The 26,038-nt window shown below is 40.8% G+C and overlaps 2 protein-coding genes across 2 annotated transcripts; both read right to left on the bottom strand.

Moving 5' to 3' along the window:
• LOC102294844 (sorting nexin-4) lies at positions 1 to 11,290 on the bottom strand. Its single transcript, XM_005949013.3, has 14 exons — positions 11,004 to 11,290; positions 9,967 to 10,091; positions 9,653 to 9,791; positions 8,538 to 8,687; positions 8,375 to 8,422; positions 8,215 to 8,270; positions 7,484 to 7,556; positions 7,085 to 7,146; positions 6,487 to 6,552; positions 6,296 to 6,385; positions 2,854 to 2,953; positions 2,109 to 2,254; positions 1,891 to 2,005; positions 1 to 1,803 (listed from the first exon to the last, which is right to left on the bottom strand). The coding sequence occupies exons 1-14, from the start codon at positions 11,085 to 11,087 to the stop codon at positions 1,756 to 1,758; spliced, it is 1,302 nt and encodes a 433-aa protein (XP_005949075.1). The 5' UTR covers positions 11,088 to 11,290; the 3' UTR covers positions 1 to 1,755.
• Positions 11,291 to 12,893: 1,603 nt separating this feature from the next.
• On the bottom strand, positions 12,894 to 25,828 carry pnpla3 (patatin-like phospholipase domain containing 3). The gene is made up of 9 exons (XM_005949014.2): positions 25,512 to 25,828; positions 24,040 to 24,272; positions 23,893 to 23,958; positions 21,067 to 21,276; positions 16,348 to 16,408; positions 16,061 to 16,234; positions 15,838 to 15,970; positions 15,619 to 15,726; positions 12,894 to 15,445 (listed from the first exon to the last, which is right to left on the bottom strand). The coding sequence occupies exons 1-9, from the start codon at positions 25,696 to 25,698 to the stop codon at positions 15,223 to 15,225; spliced, it is 1,395 nt and encodes a 464-aa protein (XP_005949076.1). The 5' UTR covers positions 25,699 to 25,828; the 3' UTR covers positions 12,894 to 15,222.
• Positions 25,829 to 26,038: the final 210 nt, after the last annotated feature.

The following is a 26,038-nucleotide window of genomic DNA, read 5'->3' as shown; positions in this document are numbered from 1 at the left end:
TTTGCAGTGTCAACCCTTTTTATTCAAACAGACCAAACAGGGGCTACACCTTCACTCAGCTTCAAAAGGAAACATCGCACTCACAAAGCTTTTAGTGCTGGCAAGCATTTCCAACAAATCACATGTCGTTTAAATAACAAAAGAGAAAACCTTCAGAGAGTTTCAGTCAAAGATATCGTTAGATCAGAATCAGAGAGACTTTATTGATCCCAGAGGGATATCATACAGAGCTCAACACATTTATTAGACCTGTCATAAATTTGAGCCAGCGCAGGAACGTACAAATGTATTAAGCATCAAATTCAAACAATAAAACATTTTTTCTGTTAAGGAACAAAAGTGAATAACTGCAATTTTGCATTGTCAAAAAATTAGTTGACAATTTTAGTATTTAACATTTTTTTGGTTGTTCTTTTGGAAAAAAATATTAGTTTAAAATTTCATGGAAAAAAAAAAATATATCAGCATTAAAAACGATTGTTTCAGTTAAAGAGCTTGTGCATACGTGTGCATTAACCATAGCAGAAATCTAAAAAGGATTTCGGTAATTAGTCGTTAATCTACCCGTTAGCTGTGGCACACACCTCACATTGGGTGGTGGTCTAATAAATTGTTAAGCACGTATGTGTTGTCGCTACTTCAACATCCTGCAGCCTCTTCCTTTTACAGACAGAGCAAGAGAAAACGTAATGTGACTTTGGTTGTTTTAAAATTAACATTTTGTATTTGTACAGTACAACATGGACTCTGGCTTCATTAGTCCAATACATGTGCTTTATATAACCTCAATATTCTGACCAATCAGCTCCCTTCACACGTGTAGTTCAGTTGGTTCAGACCAAGAAAAAACATGACACACTGTTGCCTGGTAGCACTGGTCCCCACTGAGATATAATGAGAGATATATGACAGGAATGTCTGACATGATGGAAAGGCAACTTTAGCAGTGTGAGCTGTAGTTTTATTATTCCACATGGCAAAATACACATCCCTGTAAACATTTATTCAAGACTGTAGATAAAATCAACTGATTTTGATGTTTTTCTGCTTCCATGTAGAAAAACGGAGAAAAAAGAGAGACTGGAATGCGAGGAATGCTGCAACTACGAGTAGCAAGCTTAGTTAGCAGGCTGCATTCATTAACTGCAAAAGCGCTACATAAAGACACAGCTGCTCGTTAGTGATTAAAAGCACATCAATAATATTCTTGTATTTCACTCATCCAACCTCAGTCTGTGTCACACAAACATTAAAAATGCTTCAAAAGGCACAAAATCCAGGGGAAGGTTTGGAATCATCAGTTATCAGGTGAAGTTACTTTATCGTTTCACTATGTTTATGCTACTTTACTTTCACAAAAATGAAACAAACTGCACTTTGGTTCAGTTGAAAGGTTTCAACATAAATCAAACCTATGGGATGGTCCAATGCAGAATTTGAACTCATAAAGTGGATAAAACAAAGGTGCCTGAGATTCCACCAAGGTTTATGTGTGGATCTAAACACCACGTATTCTTACATTTCTTTGCCAAACATGACTTTATCTGCCCCAAAGCATACTCACTCATCCCATCAGCAGTTATCCAGCTTTAAAAACTGAAAGAAGCAAAGCACCAGTTTAAAGTTAGAAAAACGTCTCAGTTAAGTCTGGGAATATTACACTCCAGTGTTCAGGTCTTTGAATGATCCACCGCCTGGCGTCGTTTTCCCAGAATCATCCTAGAGGGAGAAAATCTTCGGGATATTTCCTCAGCCTCACATCTTGAGGAAACATTCCTTGGCATTGCTCCAAACCTGGATTCCCTGCAGTTAGGGAGCAGAAACAAAATCATCCAGTAAACTTGAGTGCCAGTTTTCCTTTCAACCTTAGCTAACTGATGTGCGACGTACCTTCTTGCACATGCTGATCTGCATGACAGCGTAGTTGATGAGAGCTTCCCGTAGGTCTTTGTCTTTCTGCTCCTTGAAGCGCTGGATATCCACCCAGGCCTTTTCCACGTGCTCTCTGCAGTCAAAGATATATCATCTTTAAATCCGCGTCGATCTCGAAACATTTCCAACTGCTTTTACCCAAAACCTTCCCACACCAGGCAGCTTTCAACACTCACGCGCGCTCAATCGTTTTCTCCTTGACAGTCTCTTCACCCTCTGCTATCAGATCCTCCAGCAGCTTCAGCCTGGCCTCCCTCTGCTCAGGTGCTTCTTGTCCAAAAAGCTTGTTGGTCATGCCTTTGAAGGAGAATGTCCGCACGATCTGAGGAGGTGAAGGGGAGAAGGGACAGCACTGAAAATTGCAGTTGTCTCCTAAAACTAGATCCTCCTCAAACTCTGAATCTTTAACATTTTAATCTTTGCTCAAGTGCAACTGAAGAGCGTCAGTATTTTCATGGATCAGGTTTCTGGCATGCAGTTTCCTATAAGCACGTCTTATCCTGCAGCTGATGGGTGTTCAGTTACTTGGAATGACAAGTTTCTATCAGAATGAGTGTGTAAAAAGCAGAGATGGATGCTCAAAGCACAGTGACAAAGCTTTGGCTCTGTCCTGTACTGGGGAAATTATGGTTCAGCAAACTGGGAACCTACTGGGAGTCCACAGCTTCAGACTGGTCTGCTTGGATTTACCCAGGTATACAAACTCAGCGATAAACCTGAAGTTTCCAAGCTCTGCGCTTGGTCCAAAAGTTAAAGACATAACACAGTCCCAAAAGCTCACCATCTTGTTCTGCCTTTAATTCACAGATAGGTAAATCACACATCTGCAATGTGAAGGATTCCTTATATGTTTCCTATGTAGCCGTGTGTAAGTGTTAACAGGCAAGGAAAAGGAATACATGTAGAACATGAGCAGTGTACCCCTGTAGCCAGCTCTTCACGCTGCTGCTTCTTCGAGATGAGATCCTGCGAGGCCATCTCCAGCTCAAACTGGGTCAGCTCATGTTTCCTGCACACTGCCCTGCCAGAGCGAAATACACAAGAATGCATCATGAACTACATGCTGCATGTTCAAACAGGAGCCTTTGGCATTGTAGAGGAACGAAAAAGAGGAGAGATACATAGACATATGTGACACATGCTACTCTTCAGCATCATGGAGAATCCATCACCACAGCCTACGCAGTAAAAGGCTCATTGGCCCACAGAGGAGAGCCTTTTTACCTGCGGTAGAGCTGGGCGATATATGTTTTTTTCATTTCAGGCGATAACGATATCTATCACGATATAAGCCAAATAACTATATTTGTAAGATTTAAATGTGCCGTTGCTCACAAGTAAAATGTGAAATAATCAGCAGCTTGTTTTTATTTAAATATTTATTTCCCATAATAAGTTCAACAGGGTAGATGTACTTAAGGAACATGAGACTTTTTCAGATAAATAAAGGCAAATATTGCAAACTACACAAAAGGCAGCCGCTAAAGCGTTTAAGTTTCAAAATAGAACAAACGAAACAGACTAAATTGTCAATTCCACTTAGAAACAAAATATTAATTCTAAAAATAAATCTTAGTTTGTTTTACAGAAGAACAGACAAAACTGACTAACTTTTGTCAATATCAAATAAACTGAGAACTAAAAGGAAATTCTCGATCTCTCCTTGTTGTATAGCTGAGCTTTTCAAACAGTTGTAACAGTTACTTTAGTCTGACAAAAGCCGAATGACGAATCAGCGCTTCCAGTCAGAGACTGAGCTGCACCAGTTTATTGTATTTCCAGACTTGCTTTCGGCACATTTACAGTGCAGCTTCTGTTTTTGTCAGACTTGAAATAGCAGAAATACCTTCACACTACGGAGCTTCTGTGGCTCTTCCGTTCGACAATCTCTCCGGCGTTGGAACCATCATCTGTTTTCTCTTCGGTAACCTTCGGTCACGCTCGGTTGATTTTTCTAGTCGGCACACTCATTTCCTCCATTACCCGGGCGGTACGGCGGCTGGCTGCTTCCCAAACAAATACACATGTGCGGCTTGGCACTTGTGCTGTACGTAACAAGTCACGTGACGTGACGCTGCGGCTGTGATTGGTTCGGCTCTGCGCTACGTAATTTGGATTGGCTGTTCTTTTTTTTTTTTTAAGAGGACAAGAGCGGTGAGGCCTATCGCAATAGTTTAATTTTTCTATCGAGAAAAAGTTATTTCGCAACACATATCGTTATCGTTCTATCGCCCAGCTCCAACTGTGGCCATTAGACTGTAAGACTCTGATTTTAAAACTCTACACGTGCACATCAACATGTTAGAATAGCATATATATAAAACATATCATTGTTTTGGCAGCCCCAGGGTGGCTGTGGCTACAATGTAGCTGCCATCACCAGTGTGTGAATGTGTGTGTGAATGGGTGGATGACTGGATATGTAAAGCGCTTTGGGGTCCTTAGGGACTAGTAAAGCGCTATACAAATACAGGCCATTTACCATTCAATCCAAGGACTGAGAAAAAATCTAAGAATAGGAACTCAACAACTGCTACCAACATTGAGTTAAAGTAGAGCTGGGCGATAGAACGATAACGATATGTATCGCGATATAACTTTTACTCGATAGAGAAATTAAACTATCGCGATAGACCTCGCCGCTCTTGTCCTCTAAAAAAAAAAAAAAAAAAAGGTCAGCCAATCCAAATTAAGTAGCGCAGAGCCGAACCAATCACAGCCGCAGCGTCACGTCGCGTGACTTGTTACGTACAGCACAAGTGCCAAGCCGCACGTGTGTTTGTTTGGGAAGCAGCCAGCGGGTAATGGAGGAAATGAGTGTGCCGACTAGAAAAATCAACCGAGCGTGACCGAAGAGAAAACAGATGATGGTTCCAACGCCGGAGAGATTGTCGAACGGAAGAGCCATAGAAGTTCCGTAGTGTGAAGGTATTTCGGCTATTTCAAGTCTGACAAAAAACAGAGTAGCGTGCACTGTAAATTGTGCCGAAAGCAAGTCTGGAAATACAATAAACTGGTGCATGCGTCACACTGTGCGCCACGTTATTGTTTCGGTGAAATGAATTTCTACAATACTGTTACTGTTAATTCTACTCTCTGCAGTGTTTAAATGCTTACATATACACACAGTTACTGTCCCTCCACACATACGACTCGGTTCTGCTTCTATGCCCCAGCTTTGTTTACTTTTTCCCACCGAGGCTTCTAGACTTCTGATTGGCCAACATTTCTGCACGGTTAGGAATCTAGCGCCACCTGCTGCTTTGGCATGTTCATAGCAGCGTTTTCCTTCATTTCTGCCTTTATGTGTGGACGGGATTATTTTTTAAAACGAAAACGGAAAATCTCCGTTTTCAAAAATACCCGTGTACGTGTGGACGTAGCCTCAGTCTCTGACTGGAAGCGCTAATTCGTCATTCGGCTTTTGTCAGACTAAAGTAACTGTTAAAACTGTTTGAAAAGCTCAGCTATACAACAAGGAGAGATTGAGAATTTCCTTTTAGTTCTCAGTTTATTTGATATTGACAAAAGTTAGTCAGTTTTGTCTGTTCTTCTGTAAAACAAACTAAGATTTATTTTTAGAATTAATATTTTGTTTCTAAGTGGAATTGACAATTTAGTCTGTTTCGTTTGTTCTATTTTGAAACTTAAACGCTTTAGCGGCTGCCTTTTGTGTAGTTTGCAATATTTGCCTTTATTTATCTGAAAAAGTCTCATGTTCCTTAAGTACATCTACCCTGTTGAACTTATTATGGGAAATAAATATTTAAATAAAAACAAGCTGCTGATTATTTCACATTTTACTTGTGAGCAACGGCACATTTAAATCTTACAAATATAGTTATTTGGCTTATATCGTGATAGATATCGTTATCGCCTGAAATGAAAAAAACATATCGTGATATGAAAAAATCTTATATCGCCCAGCTCTAGTTCAAAGATCTTCAAACCTGACTGAAATGTCCCGCTGCCCATGTGGACATGCCAGATGCCTCGTGGAGAAATGTTCTCTGGTTAAACAAGACAAAGACTGAGCTATTTGGCCACAATGACAGGAGGGATGTTTGGAGGAGCAAAGGTGAGGCTTTCAGACCTAAAACACTGGCAGCTGTAAAGAGCAGCGGTGTTAGCATTGTGCTGTGGAGCTGTGGTACTGGTACAAAGTAGACGGAATAACGAAGAAGGAACACCTTAAATTCTTCAACTTTATTACAGATCAACAGCTAAATCATTGCAACTTGTGCACAACTGGATACTCCAACAATGATTCCTAACAAATACTGAAACTGGCTTTGGAATGGGTAAAACAGGCTAACACGGAGCAGCTGCTGGAAAATCGCTCGGTGTCGCAGTTTGGTCTTACCTCAGAGCTTCGGCATAGAAAAGATATTCTTTCAGCTGGTCTGCATAGTGTTCCTCCTCTTCTAGGATATCATCTATTGAAGCAGCATATCTGCAACCATGTGACAAAACACAAGATCTCACTTCAGCAGAAACACAGCTGGTGGTAACATCTGTAGCACTATGTGGTAAATCTATGTCAGGGAAACGTACGCATCCATATGATGACCCGCACTTTGCAGTCCATCTCCCATCTCTTTTTCAATGGCACTCCACTCACTGCAGTGAAGACATGGATGTGCACACATAAGTATAAACAGTACGCCACCCAGTGCAACATCTGACAACACAGTATCTTAAAAATGACGTTTTCTTTCCTTTTACTTAACACAAAACGGCACGTGAGCAGGGTTAGAAGAGTCTGTTATTCACAGATACATCGTTAGAGCCATTCATCTCTACACTGCAAACTGGCCCACACTATGTGTGACAGCGCAACAGAACCATGCTATCATCCAAAAACGCCTCTGCCACTCGGCTTCACACAGGAACAAAGAAGACAAAAACATACATAATGTGAACATGCGTTCTACATATACTCAAGTAAACATTGCCAGTAGATTGTTTAGTTAAAACCCCAAATTGGCTCCAGTTTGAGGATATAAGGACAGATGGTGCAGCTTGTGAAGCTAAAACTCAGGATTTGTATTAAAACCAACTGAGAGAATGAGAAATTAGGCAATGAAACTTGAACAAATTAACGATCAGTACATTTTTTTAGCCTTGCAGACGCACAATAAACTTGTCAAACCTGAAGACTCGTCCATAGTTTCCATGAACTTTAAAAACACCGTACAGTCGGTCAGCAACCCTCTACAAGAGACACACAGAAGGATGTTTGTTAACCTTAATGTTCCTGAGGTTAAGGACGAACTTTCACTGTTATTTTTGAAGTTCAGTATAAGTGACTCATTGATTTCTAAGCAGCTGTAATCACAATGTAAATCTTTGAAAACAAGTTCCCCTCATCATGTCTGAGGCTGGATGATGAAGATGTCACTGTTGTGTTTAGAACTGGCTTCAGATATTTCCAAGGGGCAAAAGATTCAGGAGCACGTGTGTGTGTGTGTGTGTGTGTGTGTGTGTGTGTGTGTGTGTGTGTGTGTGTGTGTGTGTGTGTGTGTGTGAGACAGGCAAAAGTGAGACTTACTGCTCGTGCTCGGAGCAGCTGAGATGTGTGAGACTGCAGCTCATCGCTGTAATGCTTCATCTCCATGAAGCATCTGAGTGATAAAAGAAGAGAGACACATTTACACAAGATTCATATTTTTATTTTGTTTGATCAGCTCCTTACGAAGAACAACATCGATGCAAATGACCACCAAGTGCCTAAAGGTCCTTCCGCACACAAAGTGGCGTGCACTGTGGGAACTGCTAGGTTGCACAAACAGCCTAAAGCTTATCTTGCAGCTGATGATCGGCCTGCACTACGTCGTGGTTTGAAGTCGCTCATGGTCTTGACATGCATCACATGCACACTGCTGTCATTCTGCATTTCTATTGCTCATGCGAGAGTATGTCATACCCTGCCGTTCGCTCCCTGGCCAGTGGACACTGTGCTTTGCTCAATGCAATGGGAAAAATTTTTTGCGTTGCATTAGTCATAAAAATGAATGTTATTGTTTTGTATGTGAAAATCCCTTATTGGTTACTTAAAAATATCTCAGAAATCATCAAAGACTGGGCTTAAACATGCAGGAAGGTCCAAACTAGTGTGTGTCTGTGCACACCCACAGACACACACTAGTTTGCGTGTCTGTGGACATTTAGTTTAGGCTTCTGGCTGAGTGGTGGCAGAGTCTGTCTTATTTCTGTGTTGATGCTTTAAATTAAATGTTTTTACAAAAAGAAAATAAGTCTCTTATTAAAACAGCAACTTACTTATCTGGATTCCTCACTCTGAAGGTGGCACTGAGAGCCCTGAGCCTGGAATCAGCCTGCAAAAGGAGTTCCAGGAGATATTTACACTTTCTGAACACTGAGAATATCTGCACAACTGTTAGTACGAGTTCAGCAACAGATGCTCGCAAATGTCCAGTACCTTTGCCTGAAATCCTGTCTCGTACACCGCTTCTTTCCAGCCATGCTCCTGACACACACACACACACACACACACACACACACACACACGAACAGGTTAGTTACACTTCAGGAGTTCATCTATAAAAGATCAGCTGAATTTGCCCAGATGCCGCACCATGTACCTCAGTGAGGAAGTAGCAGAGGATCTTGTCATTGCAGAGGACTGGATGAGAAGCCACACGAAGAAGAAAGTTCTCGAGTCCAACCCTGCGTCGCTCCACAAAGTCAGGGTCCATGTTGTCTGCAGACAGCTTGTGCCACACAAACTCTGCCTGTATACATGAAGACCAACCATTTTCACTCGACCTATTCACACACGCATTTGTTTTTGACACTAGGCTTCTGCTTACATATATAAAGAAACCCCCCTTATCTAAAAGATCACTCCATTCAAGTTGTAGCTCAGGCGGTAGAGCAGGTCACCTACTGATCCAAAGGTTCGTGGTTCAATCCCTGCTCCTCCAGTCTTGGGCAAGATACTAACCCCAAGTTGCTCTCTGATGCATCCATCAGAGTGTGAATGTGGTTAAACCGCACTCAGTTTAGAGTCAGTGCTTGTGTGACTGGGTGAATGTGGCATGTTGTATACAGCGCTTTGAGTACTCCGGGACAGTAGAAGAATCAGTGCATTTACCATTCCATCCAAGTCAAGCACGTTAGCATTAACAAGCAAGAATGAAATATTCTGGTGAGACATGCTTCATTAAATAAATTAGCACTAGCTGCATCTAACTAATGCAGCTAGTGCTAATTCAGTAGCAGTTAGCTAGCTACTCTTAGCTTGTTTGACTGCTAACGTTATCGCTAGAAAAATCCTCTTTGACGCCACGTCACTGTTTGCTTTTCTGTCCTACTGTGGAATCTGCTTTGGAGTGTGGGTTGTGCTGGGAGCTATTAAGTGGATGCTAGTCATTAGTGACATTAATGAGCAGGGCCAAGGCGGTCTGGAGGAAACATCACATCCTTCACAAAGAAATTACTCTACAACTTAATGTTGCATTTTGACCCATTTTAAAATTCAGCAATAAAAAGATTAATACATGACAAATCATTATATGTCAGTGTTATGATGGTATTAATCATGTGTCATGCATTGTATGAGTAATGACAAAGATTTTCAGCTCAATATTGACTAAGCCTTCAATTGCCAGAGTTAACTGGAAGTGCTTACACTTGTGTTGTCATATTAGATTATATATTTCTTAAAAGACACTTAACAAAGTCACACTGGACTCACCCTCTTCTCAGGCAGAGGAGGTACCACAATGTACGGATAGGTAACTATCAGGTAGTTCCGCAGCAGTTCAAACTCACTGTACCTCCTCCACAGGCAGTCGGGGGCTGGGTTATGGCCTTCAGCGACTGCATCCATTGGCCTTTAAAGAATGGACCACAGTAGAATTTTGTTCTGTTTTTGCTGAGCCAATAGATGCAATTCATGCAACATCACAAGAGGAATTACAGATAAAATATATACAGTGTGAAAACCTCACAGCTTAACCCACAGAACTTCCTTTCATACCAAAGAGGCAAACAGCATGCGGTGCTCACCTTGTTTCGATCAGGTACACAGTGAACGTCTCCTGCATGCTCACTGCATTTTTGCCGCTCCTCTTCTCGGCCTCAGCTACGCAGATCTCCATCCTGCGCATGAGGGTCGAGCCCTCTTCCACCATCTGAGTCGACACAACAAAAGAACACATGATTTGGCCCTAACACTTAAACCAAGAAACACAGAAGTCAGTGAGAAAAGCTGAGGTAACATTAGTCAGCGAAACAACAAAGCCTCAGACGGGTATGGTGTTTTATCCTTCAACACCTGATGTTCTTTACAATGACAAATATGAATGAGTTGATACCACTAAAATCTTTTGGTGTAAATTTAATTACGAAGAGTTGGTAGGAGCAGGAACCAAAAGCAAAGAGGAAGTGACAGCTGGAGTTTTATTTTTTACACAGATATTGTCACATGTTCTGAATATGCATGACGTGCACCCCACCTAAGCCAGCTGGGTTATGCTCCAGCCATGAATTGGACAATTAATGAAGAAAATGGATGGATGATGGAGTGTATCCCTGACACAGGTAGACAAATTGATTCCATTAAGTTCCTTAAATGAAAGGCAAAAACGTTTTAAACAGACTCAGTGACTCTCACATAGTAATTCGTGTTTGTTGACTCGTAGGGTGAACAACTACTCTGACTGCGCTGCATCCCAGGAACATGCACAACTCCAACCTTGTGTTTTCCTTCAGCTGTCTCTAAAACATGCGCAGCTCGATCATCCATCAGCTCCATGCTCCTCCCTACGCTAACAGCTGTTTATATGACGCACGCGATCCGCTTTTATACCCAAATTAACATGGTAATATCCGCAAAATGAGTTAAACGCAAAAGTAAAAACATTACTGAGCACAGTGATATGCTGACGTGTATGGTCCTGCATGTGCTAGACTGTATGTAAGGAGCCTCTGCCCTGAGCTTTAGGTCAACGCTAAATGCCATGTAGCGTAAATAACGCGCAATGACAAATAAAAACGAAACAAATGAGCAGGTCAACCGGGATAAAGAGAAGCTACGGTCTCACAGTGTTGTTCAAGCTGCCATCCGCTCCCGTTTGGTCTGAATCATCGTCAGTCCCCAGCGACTCTTCCCTTCCATCATCCGCCATCACCTTTCTCTCCGTGATGTTGATGTTGATCACGGCGCATGCGCAACACGTCCCTTCATCCTCGAACTCCCCCGTCCCGTGGTCGTTAGAGCCGTGCCAAGCAAAACGGGTATTTTCTGAGATTACACAGTCACATATTGATGGAAATACGAAATGTGTGTTTAGTCAGCGAATCGCGATTTTAAGGAAACACCAAGCTACAAGCTAGTTTTCATCTACATGAGTGGTGCTCAGGGAGAAGCAGGGGTGTGTCTGGAGTGAGAACTAGGGTGCCACTGACCCCTCCCACCATCACCACCAAACCTTAAATTAACACTTTGCAAAAGTGTTCTTGGGCCCTTTATGCCACTCCATTTCAAAAGTCCTGTAAACAGCCCTGGATACCTCCTGGATGTTTAGTAACATTAACAAAACTACTGACACAGCAGGGAAAATCAGCTGTGATACAATACTGACTCTGGAAACAAATGAATAATTTACATGGGAAGGGGTATATAATTTGAGGAAAATGTGGAATCATTACTCAATGAATCAACTGGTTGGGAGTCTGAAGTTTGATTTAATGAATAGTGGAGGTTCTCTGACGCCACGTTCCATTTTTATAATATAAGGGTGAAATCCTCTGACAAGAATTAGTGGAGACTGCGTGGTCCTGAGAACTGAGACTTGGGTGGACTCCTGGACTTATCCAGGGAGTTCCAAAAGGTTGATTCTGTTCATCTGGACGTAGCATTTTCAGTGGGAAAAACATTGACTGAAGTATACGCTTGGATGATTGACCAAACGTTTCTCCCACTGAAAACATCCAGATGAACAGAATCAACCTTTCTGGATTCACCTGGATGATTGAGTATGCATCAAGATATCCAGGGAGTTGCCTTATTACAAACTATTCCTTCCTGTGTGTGTAACAGCTGACATGTAAGAAAACATTTCTGTCAGATCTTTAGTTGTTTGCGTGTTAATAAACATACTATCATTTTGCATGAATTCATGCATCACTCTGGGGTTGTCTGCAGTGCATGAAACTGAATTATAATTATTCATTGGGGCTACTAACTCACATGCAGATAGGAATCCAATGCAATGTATTTTATAGTAGCCTAAGAATTGAATCCGTGTCTGCACATGGTAATCAACTGGCTGTCAAATAAAACAAAGAAGTTACAGTCCAACAATAGTTTTCCATTTTCACACGTGCTCTAAATAAAGCATTTGATTGGCTTAGTAGGGCCACGTGGGAGGAGTTGCAAGGCAAGAGGTCTGTGTGTTTCCTGTGTACATACATTTATGGTAAAGGAAAAGGCTGCACAGATTAAAATTTTTATTGTTTCCATTAGAGTCAGAAATTAATCAGATTTGCTTTAGCGCGTGTCATGTCACAAAGAGGAGAGCAGGTGTTTTCATGCTCTGCATGAAGAATGAGGAGGTTTGTTTCAAAACTATATCAGCCATCCAGTCAAAATCACTGCACTTGTGCAGGAACTCTCCGTGTTTGACTTTATATATAGAACGTGCATATTTTTGTTGTTTTGTGATCATATTTTAGTCACACTTGCAGGTGTCTGCTCTACCATACACACTTGAATTATGGACTGCTCCTGAGATTGTAATCCTTCTGGGACTTTCTCCCGTTGTTGCGGATGACTTCTGAAGTTCTCTTGTGTCAGGATGAATCTTTGTGTTTCACAGCCTCATGTGCAAATGTGGCTGAGACCACATGTGGCTTTATGTTGTATAAAGTGCTTTGAGTACTCCAGGAGAGTAGAAAAGTGCCATATAAGAATCAGTCCATTTACCATTTACAGCAATGGAATCAATTATTACTTGTTTAATCTTGAAATATCACAGTGCCTTAACACAAATTACATTTGCGGGAAACAAAACATTTCAATATTTCAAGGTCTGACCATGTAAATACCAGCAAATCTCTGGGAAATAGCACATTGAGTTGATATTTTATACTTAAAAGAAGGGAATTAAAACAAGCCTGTCTTCAAAGGTTATTGCACTGTTATCTTTTAATTTTGAACTTAATAATATAACAAATAAAAATTGTGACTGTGACATGTGCAAAAGTTTGGTCACCTTACAGAGGAAGAAGCGCAATAACCACATCTGATGGCAGTTATTGAGCTTCAGTGTTGGAACCATTAGCAAAGGTCTGCCGCTGGCTTTCGGCTCAAAATGATTTGAAAGTGAATAACATGACTTGTGCTGTTTGGTAGATGCATCTCAATATTTAACATTACTTTTCCATTTCAAGTCAGTCACCCTGAAAGTTATACTTACAGTGAGCTGCAACTTAGATATAAAAGCCATTATTGTATGGCGGGCTTCAGGCAGCCGACTGTTACTTATTTAACACTGAATTATATGTTACGGGAGAGTTATTATCGCCTACAGAAGACAGTTTAATGGCATGTCTGAATACTGTGCCTGTGCAATGTCTAAAGTGTTAAAAGTTTGTAAAGTTTTGTGGTGTACTGGACCATGTCTTCATCCATGCTAAAACTGTGCGTTTGTCCTATAAAAATGGAACGTATTGGCTCCAGCATGGTACTGTGTCGGTGCTACAGAGCACTTTGCAGATGCAAACAACTTGACATTGCTGCTATAGTATAAAAACATACATGTACTGTTTAATAACTGGAACATGGGCCACTCTTGTTTGTGGTTCTGTTGGTCCTTTTGCTGGAATTACAGAGTTCATAGTGCACAAAGAAATTCTTTGTACTGCAGATTAAGGCTGTGGTCATTCCCTTTTCAGTTTACGCTTCCTTTCAGCCAATCAGCATTCAGCCTATGCACTGCATTATTGGCCAGAAGCAATGGGCTGATGTGACTTGTACTACTGATTGCATTCCCCTTTGCCTAGCTGGCCCAGGACCAGAACCAGCCTTTAACCTGAAAATGTCAGCTTCAGTGCATTTTCTCTAGCAGAAACATTTTTCATCAGGTTTCAGTGGCCGACTAGTAATTTGGGCATGGGTCATTACTACTGCACAAAACAGCTTTGGCTGCCTTCTTCTCTCCCTTGAACATATCTACAGACACCGCTGCCAAAACAGAACCACTAACATTCTCAGACACTCATCACATCCAGGTCATCATCAGCTTAGAAGAGTCGCCAAATAATAGGCAACCAGTCTCAGGAACAGCTTTTTTACCCCAGACCCATCATCACACATAACTCTGCCCAATCATGTGAAATAGCCTCTCCTTATGCAGTAGAAATTTACTAATACAAGACAGCTGCAATGACGAAGAGTTAAAAGTTCCAATTAAGTGAACAACTTGGTTTTACTCAAAAATCCTGGAAAGATCACCTGGATTAATGCTAAGGATTGTTGCACCAAGATTTGTAATATTAGAGCCTTTATATATAATAAATAGATTTCAGGTTTAAAAGGCAATAAGGAAGTGCCTTAAACTTGCATTCTCCTTAAAGGCCACCACAAACTGACCCCTGTAGTTGCAAAAAGTCTCTTTTTAGTAAAACAGCTTTCAGCTATGACCTAAAAAAAGACTCTTGATGACTTTGAGGTCTCACTCCCTAGTTTCACATTATACTGAATACAATCAGTCTCTCTGGAATTTGATCGCACTGAGAACCAAAGGACACCTTCACACGGTAGCTCCGCCTTCTTTGGTACCCGTTTTACTCTGTGGAGTATTAATTATTTAGAAAATTAAAATCATTATATACTGAAAAAAACTTTAAATTAGTGATTGGGACCACAAACCTTGGACATATCACTCAACGGTACAAGTCCATCAGCGTGGTGAAATGAAGAAAGAGTCAATATTTGAAGGGAAAGAAAGAAGCTGTCATTGAATGCACTGGGATGGTTCCTATGAATGCATATTTTAAACCTAAAAATATTTAGGGAAGTAGATAGATATCATACTGTGCTGCGCACTGATTTAGGTCATAAAACACATCACAGAAGTACAATACTCTTTGCACTGGATGGAGTGTTCAGAGTCAGTGTAAAAAACAGATACACACCAGTGAGTATTGGCTAAAATTTCTACCATCCATCGATCCATCCTTGTCTCAACAAGAGAGCTGACATTAGACCGTGTTTCTGTTAAAGTTCAGGTCCTGGAGCATCTGACTGTTGTGAACGCTCTATGGTTCATCTTGGATGCCAACAAAGAAGCAGACATCCTGTGGGGAGGAGGGATCGATGGCTGGATGGCTCTGATGAGACGCGGAGAAGGCAGATTTGGGGATTTCCCAGTAGTTGCTGTGGAGCTCGACAGAGGAAAGAGCAGGTGGGATATCTTTCTGACTGGGCCCACACTCCGAAGATAGCGGTGGAACACTCAGGCATTTCCTCAGGCAGGGCTCACTGTACAAAAAGCAATGGAAACAAGATTCATGTATAGAAGTGAGAGGTGATCTGGACTCCACAATGAGAATAGTGAAAACAGAAAAAAATGAAGAGGACATGTCTGAAAGCGTCTGACGCTAAACCTCTAACGTTTGTTTGAAAATGACTCTGTTTGCCATATTTTCTGTCACCTCATAGCGCTGGCTTGTTCCCCTTTCCAGGCCTGTCTGTAAACATCACCTGCCACCTCAAACAGCCAACGGACATCAGCGGGCACCTCTGGGATCCACTCTACAAACCTGGTCCAAAGCAAAGTGGTAATGGTCACGGATTTGACACCAGCTAATTTTAAGTTCAAAGCTCATTTGGTTAAAAGTGATATACCGTTATTGATGCGACCTCTGTCTTACCTCTGGGCCACTGAGTATGCTGACTGTACAGGAAGTGTGTATGGCATGAGCATGTAGGAGGCCACCCTTACTGGCAGCATCCCAGATACCCTGCCATACAGTCCAGATCTCTCTTGGCAGGCCTCACAGAACACTGACAGCCACATACAGAATAGGATGCAGTTCTTTAAACATTTTAAAGAAGAATGATGCAATCTGTGCTTATTCTGGGATGATACCATACCTTTCTTGATTGAAGTAGGCAGACTAATGTGTTCATCCACCCTACAGTGCTGTTTACGAAGTAGTCGGAGCCTTCGGAGCACCCACTCCTTGGTTGTTTCAGTATTGTTGCAGCAGCTGATCGAGCTCTCTGGCAGGGAAGGGCCAGCAGTGGGACACTCCAGTGCAAGCAGGTCTGCAACCAAAAAACACCACATAGGTAACACAGTTCAAATGTCAAACTAGAGGCTGATATGAAAGTGTGTAAGTTGGAGAATGACCAAAGCAACCAAGGAATAGAGGACTCACTGTTCTCTTCAAGAAAGCGTAGAGCATCTTTATAACCGCTCTGACACATCTCAGCCAGCACCTGTGGACGGGAGGCAGAAAATATATGTACTAAAGCCGCAATTCATTCAAAATGGAAAAAAGTTAAATATTTACAATAAGACATTTTACTTCTTCATAAAAAATATCATCATAGATATATCAAGATCCACCCTCAGAAGAAAAAGATGATGGATGGATTTGAAGGCATAAAAAAGCTAGGATGGTTCAACAAAGGGTGGAAAAGTAGGTGGTACTAAAATGAAGTAATTAGGTTGATCGACAACAGGTCAGTAAGCGATTTGGTATAAAAAACAGGATGTTAGAGAAGCAGAGTTTAAGAAGGCAAAGATGAGCAGAGGTTTACCAGTGTGCAAAAATGTTTCTACAAATTATGGTATACCAATCTGAGCACGCCCAAAAACAACTAGTCCATGGGACAATTTCAAAATAGTGATCTTCAAGGTGAAGTTCTGAAGGCTGACTATGTCATCATTTACAGCTCATAATGTTATCAAAAGATTCAGACAACCTGGAGAAGTCTCTGTGTGCGAGGGACAAGGCCAGAACTGAATATTGGTTGCTCGTGATCTTTGGGCTCTCAGGTCGCACTGCATTAAAAACAGATATGGGTCGTCCATGTCTCTGAGTCGACTCTGGAGGAGAAGTGTAGTCCTTACACAAAGTTCATGCAAAGAAAAATCCACATGTGAACATTGTGGACATTATTCCAGAAGCGGCACTGCCTTCATATAAGCATTTAAAATCTTCCTGCAGCATCTAATCATTGTTTGAAGTTCTGCTGTGAGTGTGTACATTTCATAGGCGAAGATTGACACTGTAAGTGCAATCAGATGCTTCTGGCCTCGCGTCTTATTATTGCAGTTGTTGTCTTTGGTATACTTGCCAAAATCTCAGGATTTAATTTTTCACCTGATATGACTGAACCGAGGTAGCTGAAAGTCTTCACGGTTACCAGCCTTCTCCTGAATATTTGGTCTCACTTGCCTGGGTGTTGTTGGTCATGAACTTTGTCTTCTTGGACCTGAGCTCCATACCACAAGCTGCTCCATTAAGATATTCCACTAAGCAAGCAAGTTCATTTCATTCCCTGCATGTCTTTCCTCTGATGGGAACTGTGACTCATTGCTTTCTATTGGCATCTTCCATAACTGTCATACAGTACTGTGTCTGAATCTGTATAACTCCTAATTTATTTATATTTTGCTTCCAAGGAGTCAGACTTGAATTTTTTAACACTCTTGAGCAACAGTTCTGTGGGGTTTTGAAGGTCTTTAAAAGTTTTTCTTTGGACATTGGCTGCTTTTTCACTCACTTTCACTCAAGTCCTTGTACCTGAGTACCCGAACAGGTGTTTTTTCTTGTTTGTTAAGCCACTTGAACCTGAGCTGTGAGTCATTCAAGGATAAATAAGCACCTAACTCAAGGGATGAACCTGTGTTATGTTTACACTAGCAAAAAACGTAGAATCTCTGTCATAGATAACATCTTGAAAGATGTCAAGTAGTACTTTTGTACCAATAAAGGTGATTCCAAAGAGCTATTAGCTGAAAACTTGGCATATCATGGCATGGTGTGCAGCGTGTCTTTGAGGAAAGTGGAAGACAAAAGAAGAAATGGCTGGCCTATCTGCAGCAGACACTTGGTACCTAAATGTCATGACCTTAAGAAGTAAACAAATCCTGCCAGAGGACCTGAGAATTGCATCTGGGCTTTCAGTTGATCCATCTATTGTTCACCAAAGCCTCGTCAGAAATTATCTCAGTGAAAGTCATTTCAAGGAAAGGAAATGGGGAAAAGAAATAAATTACATATGAAGTGAACTGAAAATGAGTCTTGGATTGTTGGAAGCCAGGAGACATGTAAATATGAGTGTATACAGCAATCCATAAAACACGGTCTGTCATGGTTTGACGCTGTATTTCAGCTACTGGCGTTGATGATCATATCAAAAATGAAGGAGTCATGAAGGTGGTCACACCAAGACGTTGACTTTTAAGCTGTTGGAATTGTAATACTGTAATATTGACACAATCTCCCTAAAAAGGTCAAATACTTCCTAATATACAGTTTAGCATTGTTAAAATTAAATATACATGCCTTTCATTGTTATGCTATTAAAGTGTTTTGGCAAGTGAAAGGTACAGAGTCGTGTCATTAGGTCTACTGTCAGTTTGTTTTATTGTGTAATAGCTTCAATACAAGCAAGCTGTGACATTGTTAGGAGATGCTCATTTCATTGGCTGGAATGGTCAGGCCACAGGAGACACATATTTGCCAAGCCTGTATGTTTGTATTAAGGACTCACTTTGTTCAGGCATGTAATGTGTGCACTTGTTTTTCAGGTGAAGTGATATAGTGATGTCATTCCAGGAAAAAACACACACATCCCCCAGACACAGATAAGTGAGCTCATTGACAAAATCATAGGACCCAGATACGGTATGCATACACACACGAGAAGGGGGTGAGGCTATATAGCAATGATACAGCAAATAGATGTACTGCAACAAGGTCAAAGGTCACCTTATCTTAGAGGTTAACTGACAGTCATCACAGTGGCAGGAAATAACAAAAGGAAACTTGGCTTCAGTTTGAATAATAACAATTACATTAAAAAGGCCTAAAACCAAATCTGAGAATTTTGGGGAATTTCTGTTCAGGGGATATTCATTTAACAGATGTTTTAAGATTTAGGTTAATGTTGCATTCAGCACCATAGGACCTCTGTGGCACAGACATCAGGAAAATCAACTGCACATAGTGTTCACTTGAGGCACTTAGAACAACTACTGTAATAAAAATGAAAGATAGTGTACAACACCACTTTGACTTCTCCTGCAGAGCAGCCACTGTGACAACAGTTAGTAGGTAAATGTTACAATTCAGAGCACAGAGAGTCACTACATTTGAGATATATGACAAATATTTAAAGATTCTCTTAGGTAATGCAAAAAAGCACAAAATCCGACAATAGGTAGTCTGAGGTAGTGCTGAGCTTCTAATGACTTTGCACCATATTTTGTTGCAGATATAGAGTTATAAGGTGGACTTGCATTATTTCTGTCTAGTTGTTGTAGATTTTTCTCATTGTTTATCTGAAGCTTAACACTTGTCATCCCGTTACATTAACGCTGTCTATTAACCATCAGCAGAGCTAATCAAATTAGCTGCCTAGCTCCCACAGTAATTTTGTCAGTTTACTATCAACCATAGCTGCTAGCTGTTACCTTAAACATAACTTCACAGGCAGCTAATTCTGCTGTTTTTTGCGTGTTAAACAGCTAACTTTAATGTTTCATGGGGTCACGTCTTGAAACATGATTTCCTTAGGGATTATTAAAGTATTCTGATTCTGAAATTCCTCATAAAGTGGTGTTCACATTAAAAGCACTGACATAGATTTTGGTGTCTTAAACCTGCGTTCCATATGGTGACAGCTGTGGTTGTGTTCACGTCTCTAAACATTTTTGGTCATACTGAATATAAATATTTAGTACATTTTGAAAATATGATTCAATTTATCTGTTGCACAAAGCCACAGTTTACTGGTTAAAAACTTACTGGTTAACAAAGTCAGCAGCCAATGAGCATGCGGTCTCAGAGTAAGCCCCACCCCCTTCTTGTCACAGCTTTTTTTGCAACAAATGGCAGCAAAGCTCATCTCAGTGCTTCAAAGCAGGACTTTTGAAACCGGTGGTTGAGTCAGAGTAGCTCCTGTATGCCTACCTGCAGGGAAGCTGTTAGCTGGAAGAGCCAAAGGCTGCGCTGTTGGTAACGATACTGTCGCAAATGAGTCATTTTTAGTATTGATTCATGTCTGCGTATCAATGTTTTCACATAGTTATAGTTCATTTACTCTGAATTACTCTGAATTAGCTGACGGGTTTGTAAACATGTAGCTTTTTCCTGTGCTTTGGTTCGTTTTCACACAGAAAAATCAAGTGAACTCCAAGCAAACCAAAATGCGACACTTCAGCCTGCTCAGTGGCCAGATGCTTCTGGGGCGGGAGCAACAAAGGTAAATACAGGAAGAAGGTGTTGTGCTCTAGACTACTAGAAAACACAGAGAAAGTGGTTTACACTGGGTCCGAGGCTCAACCACCAGTGCTCCCAATGTCTCTTCCATCACACTGCACAGCTATGTTTGGTTTGAGGCCATGGCAGAGGTGTGTGGTGCAGGTTTTTCCCTGCTGCTGGGAGATGCTCAAACAGCACTTGAGTGGTGCTTAGTTTGCTGGCAGGGTCTCAGAGCTGCTTTACACACGCTTTCCAGGCTTTGGCGACTCCATCAAAGACCGCCGCTTCTGAGGTTCTTGTCTGGTGACAAAGGATTGACCCTTTGCCTACGCACAGATGCTTTTACTACTATTGTTAATCCTTGTAAAGGTGAAAGAATGATTGATTTACTGTTTTGTTATTTTAGATTTTCAACTTTAAAAGATGAAAATCTAAAGTAGGGGTCTCCTTCCTTCTATTCTCTACTTAAAAACATGTGACAGAAGCGACTATCAGTGAGAGTGCAAGATACTGCTGATTGACATATGGCCTGGTAGTAAATACATTACATGGCCTACGCAACCAAAGCCTGGAATGTCTGCAAGAAACTGACCATCAGCTTCAGTGCAATGCACAAGGAGTACATCGCCTCCAGTGTGCTAATGCTGCACAGGTACCTACCTTGGGTTCTGGTGGAAAGAGAGCCCTGCTGAGGCGGTACATGTTGCCCATGTTCATCTGGATGCTGGTGTTAGTGAAACGCAGCTCATGAAAGCTGGTGGACTTATCCCGTGGACAGATGTCACTTTCGCCAGAGAAAGGAGATATGGTGATGGTGTTCTTCAGCTCTGACTGAGGCAGGTTATCACTGATCCCACCGTCTACATAACGCTGAACACACACAGACAGTTACCAATATACCTGGAATAAACACATCACTCTTGGTTGTCATTTATAGAACAGGCCACAATGAAGCACAAGGAAACTATTCATTTCTGCTATACCCTGATACCTGGGCCATGCACAAACTACAAACTTTTTTGGTATGCACATTTTGATCCACCATCTAATTTTTCCTGTGGCTGCTCTCACCTACCATCACACAGGACACTTACAATATTAAAACCCAGGCTTCACATTTCACACAATTTTAAAGACTTTCCCCAGTTTTTATGTAATGAAATGTTCTGATTCCATTTCATTCTCTCAACCAATGGGATACGAAAGCAGGGTTTTCTAATTTAAAGCGCTTAAAAGCGTGATGGAAAGTAGGTCAGTAAGGGAACAGTTGACTGTGCACACAGAGTAAAAACATGATGTTCTTTTTAAATGAATCTTTGCTACACGAGTGTATTTAATTAACTTAAATATGCTATAATTACTATTTTGTTACAATTTTGTTATAATTTCCTTAATAGTAATAGCTAAAGGTTTTAAAGGTTTTAGCACTTTTTATTTGTTTCTTTAGTATTTGGAGACATCCGACTGGAGTCAGATCTGTGGCAGAACAACGTTCCCAAACATTTCAGGCAAAGTGAAAAAAAAGAACTTTATTAGAAAACTACACCTGATGTTAGACATCTGTCTGCATGTGCATACACAACCAGCCGTGGAACACACAGTTCAGTGAAATCGCACACTAGCTTACTGAGCTGTACTCCCTTTTCTGTGTTCACACTGAACTTGAGCACCAAGTTTCAGACAACAACGTCTACGCAGGGTGAAAAGAAACCAGGTGTCCTGTTTTGTTGTTTGGATGGAGTTTACAAATCTTTGACTGTACCAACTGCATTTGATTTTACACATTATAAATGCCTATATTCATTTACAACACTGAATTTTATTTTTTTAAGTTGGACCCTGATTTTTGTCACTGTGTTCATCTTTGATTACAAAGCTTTTAGATTTTGTTATCACACTGACATGTCAGCTGCTTCAATTGTAAATGAGAATTTAAATAAATTTTAACTGACACAATTTATTTGGGGATTTTCAATATTATTTGTTTTTTCTGTTTTCTCTAAGTCTTTCATTCCCTTTTGTAAATCAAAGTACATTCTTGTTATTATTAATCCACCATGTCTGCTAAACATGGCATTTCTATAAGATCAAACAGTGTTTGTTGTTGGACTCTCTTCATTTTTAATAAATGAAACATGTATGAACTGTAAGTGTAACTGAAAATTGACATTCTCTGACAGTGGGAATCTGATTATCACTAAACTACAAAAATGTGGAGTAACTCAGCCCTGCTGTCATTTTTACGACACCAATATCAACTGAACTTCAGTATAACTCAGTATAACAACAGTCAAGTTTCTTTTCAGTTTCACTTGTAGTTTTAGTTTCTCTTCTGAATGACATTTGTAGGTGCAGATTTAAAAAGTTCAGAACAGGCATTTTACTGTGAACGTAACACTTACAGTCATTTAGATATCTCACTCTAAATTAACACACTGTACGTTGTAAGTCCCAGCAAAGCCTGTGCTTCCTCAGACAAGTGAAGAGCCGAAAGGGAAAAGTCCAAGTAAGTCCCTGAAAGTGTGATATCATTCAAGGTTACTAGACGCTGACTCCAAAGGAGTCTGACTCTAAACTCTGCCATTCATAAAGCACTGACTTTTCTCAATACATGTTACGTCAGCACATTCGGCTAAGTCAGTGAAAATCACTCCTTCTGAATACATTTCATTCTTTTGAAAATATTAATCACCTATTTATTAAATCGGAGGCTTCAGAATGTAAGTCAACAAACCAACAGCTTCTACATTCATTTCTCTATATGGTCGTATTAATTATGTGATTAGTGTTACCATAGCTGTAATTTGCCAGATATCTCCATTATTTTTAGCATAATCTAGTCAACACACTTAATGTTTGTGTATTTGTTAGGCAATTTCAAGGAAATGGGGTTGAATTCTAGAAGATGTTACAGTTCTTGATTTGTTATCAGGTTTATTATTTTTATCTGCTGTGACTATGATGAACTCCACTTTTGTGATTTTGCTATTATATTATTCTATAACTGGATCTAAATCCAGTCATGAGTGTCTTAATTATAATTGTGGTAATAGGAGAGTTGAGCTGATTACTGAATGAGATTGCTGCCAAAGTCCAAGAGCTGCTGATAAGTCACAGTAAAGCAAACAGCTATATGCTGGGACCTGCAGCTTCTTTATCACTGCTCAGATTGACTACTACACAAAGCCATCCCACAGTCTTTACTCTGTATATTAAATGTGTATTTTTCCTTCTTCATGTTTAATGCTTAAAAGAAGCTACAATCAAATGTGATTATACAAGACGAGCCACGTCTCAATAACATTTTTTACACTCAGAGGATTTCACTCTTGCATCCACTCAGCGCTTTTCAACTTTGCTTATTGCTACATTTTTTCTTCACTGCTCAAGCTTCCTTCTTCTTTTTCTGTTTTTTTTAGTCACATGTGTGCGTCTGCTTCCCCAAAGCAGAAACACGCATACATACATGTAAAGAAGCAAACCTACCACTCCTCTGAAGCACGGAGGAATCAGTCCACAGTAGATGGGGATGAAACAGCTGCAGATGAGCGCCTGTGGATAGAGCACAAGGTTAAACTACAGAACACCCATTCCCTGTTATGTGGAATATACCCACCACCTCTTTCTCCTCACCTGAATGAGCTCCTCTTTGGAGTCAAACTCTGACACGAGCACATTCTCCCCATCACTCACTCTGGTCAGAGAGATGCACAGTTGCTTTGAGGCCAGGGTGTGTGCGTCAGAGGGCAGGTTGCGATTCAGGCCAGACCTTAACACCTTAATCAGGTTGAAAGTTGGATGCAGGGGGCCCAGGTTTCTCTTTCTGGCCTCCTTAGCCACCTCAATCACATCTTCACAGCATTTAGCTGGGAACGAAAACACACTAATTAAACCTGTATCAGTATTGTCTGATGCTATTGATGATAACCTGGGCGTCAGTCTAGGTTTACAGATGAGATCAGTCTGTAATGATTGCTTCATCATGAGAAAGAAAGTGAAAGGGTGCCTCTGACTCAAGCACAGTCATGTTGTGGTATGAGCCAGTCCCATTTGAACACAACCTATACATATATATATACATGTATATCAATGAAAGACATTCTCTGCCTGCTCTGTATAAGCCTTGCACATATATGAATTGCTGTCTTAAGTTTATAGTACTACTGGTCTCAAGTTACTGACAAGTAATATGTAACCTTGAACAGAAATTAGCTACTAGACTATTACACTCTTAATTGTGCTTAAGGGGCGATCGTGGCTGAAGAGTTGGGAGTCCGTCTTGTAATCGGAAGGTTGCCGGTTTGAGCCCCAGCTCGGACAGTCTCGGTCGTTGTGTTCTTGGGCAAGACACTTCACCTACTGCCTACTGGTGATGGCCAGAGGGGCCGATGGCAGCCTCGCTTCTGTCAGTCTGCCCCAGGACAGCTGTGGCTACAACTGTAGCTGCCTCCACCAGTGTGTGAATGAATAGTGGAATTGTAAAGCGCTTTGAGGGTCTCGAAAAGCACTATATAAATGCAATCCATTATTATTGAATTTACAGTACATTTAATGTGGAACATGTGGAACTGCCCCAATGATCCAGTCTAATAGCTTTACACTCTAAAAGGTTATATACTTATTTATTTATTTTTATCTTGGGGGCTTCATGTGATTGTTTTGTTTTGATGTTTTCTCTCCCTCTTTTAGGGTTTCTACTGTTTTCTACTGTAGAAATCTGAAAGGTTCCTTAGATATAAACGTTTATTATTACTTTGTTAATAAAAACACCGATTTCATATATCTGCATGCTAACATGTAAATGGTTTTAACTATAAGTAGCCTATGTTTTAAACAACGTTTCATATATACAAATATTTCAAATTATATTTACAATGTATACAACTTTCTACTAACTTTAAGGTTGTTTATGAAATCGACCTAAATCGCTCTTGTCAAGTGCAACTTTCTTTACGCCTGCTAACTCTACAGACGCCTGCTATGTACACAAGCTGAACCCATATTTATACATATCCCCAGCAGGCTATCAGATCATATTCGGTAATGAATATGATTTTAAGTGTACATTATTATTCAGGCTACCGAGCCCCAGCATTGTATCTTACCTATGGGTGCCTTGCTGGCGAGCATCGAGGCGGTCAGCGCACCGGCCGAAGCCCCATACAGCTTAGTGGCCTCTTTGATAAGGTACGGAGCTTTCTCCAGCAGACAGCTGGCTACTCCGATGTGGTAAATGCCCAGGAACCCGCAACCAGCGAAGGACAGGTTCCAGCCACGGCTTAAGTCGAACATAGCGGGGCATTCCCTCGCTGGGGTATTCTGACAGGTAACGAAGACTGAGCAGGACACCAAGCTGTCAAGCCTATCACCGCCGCGCGGCCAGAAGGAACGCACGCAACAAGTCAACAACCAGCTATAAAAACAAACTGTGGTGCGTTCAATGACTGTCAGAAAAAGCGTTACGAAACAACGCAACTGTGTCCCACTTATCGATTTATTTGTATTATAAATACATATACATATGTGCATTTCTACTGTCACTGTTTATTAAAAAGGCGTATTTTAACAAAGAGTCATCAACTCGATCATTTTATTCCACTTAAATGACATGTCAAAGCAATATAAAACATGA

The sequence above is a fragment of the Haplochromis burtoni genome, unplaced genomic scaffold, assembly GCF_018398535.1.
Source record: "Haplochromis burtoni strain Fernald_Lab_line unplaced genomic scaffold, NCSU_Asbu1 Contig_241, whole genome shotgun sequence".
NCBI lineage: Eukaryota > Metazoa > Chordata > Actinopteri > Cichliformes > Cichlidae > Haplochromis > Haplochromis burtoni.
This window is presented reverse-complemented; position numbering and strand designations above follow the sequence as displayed.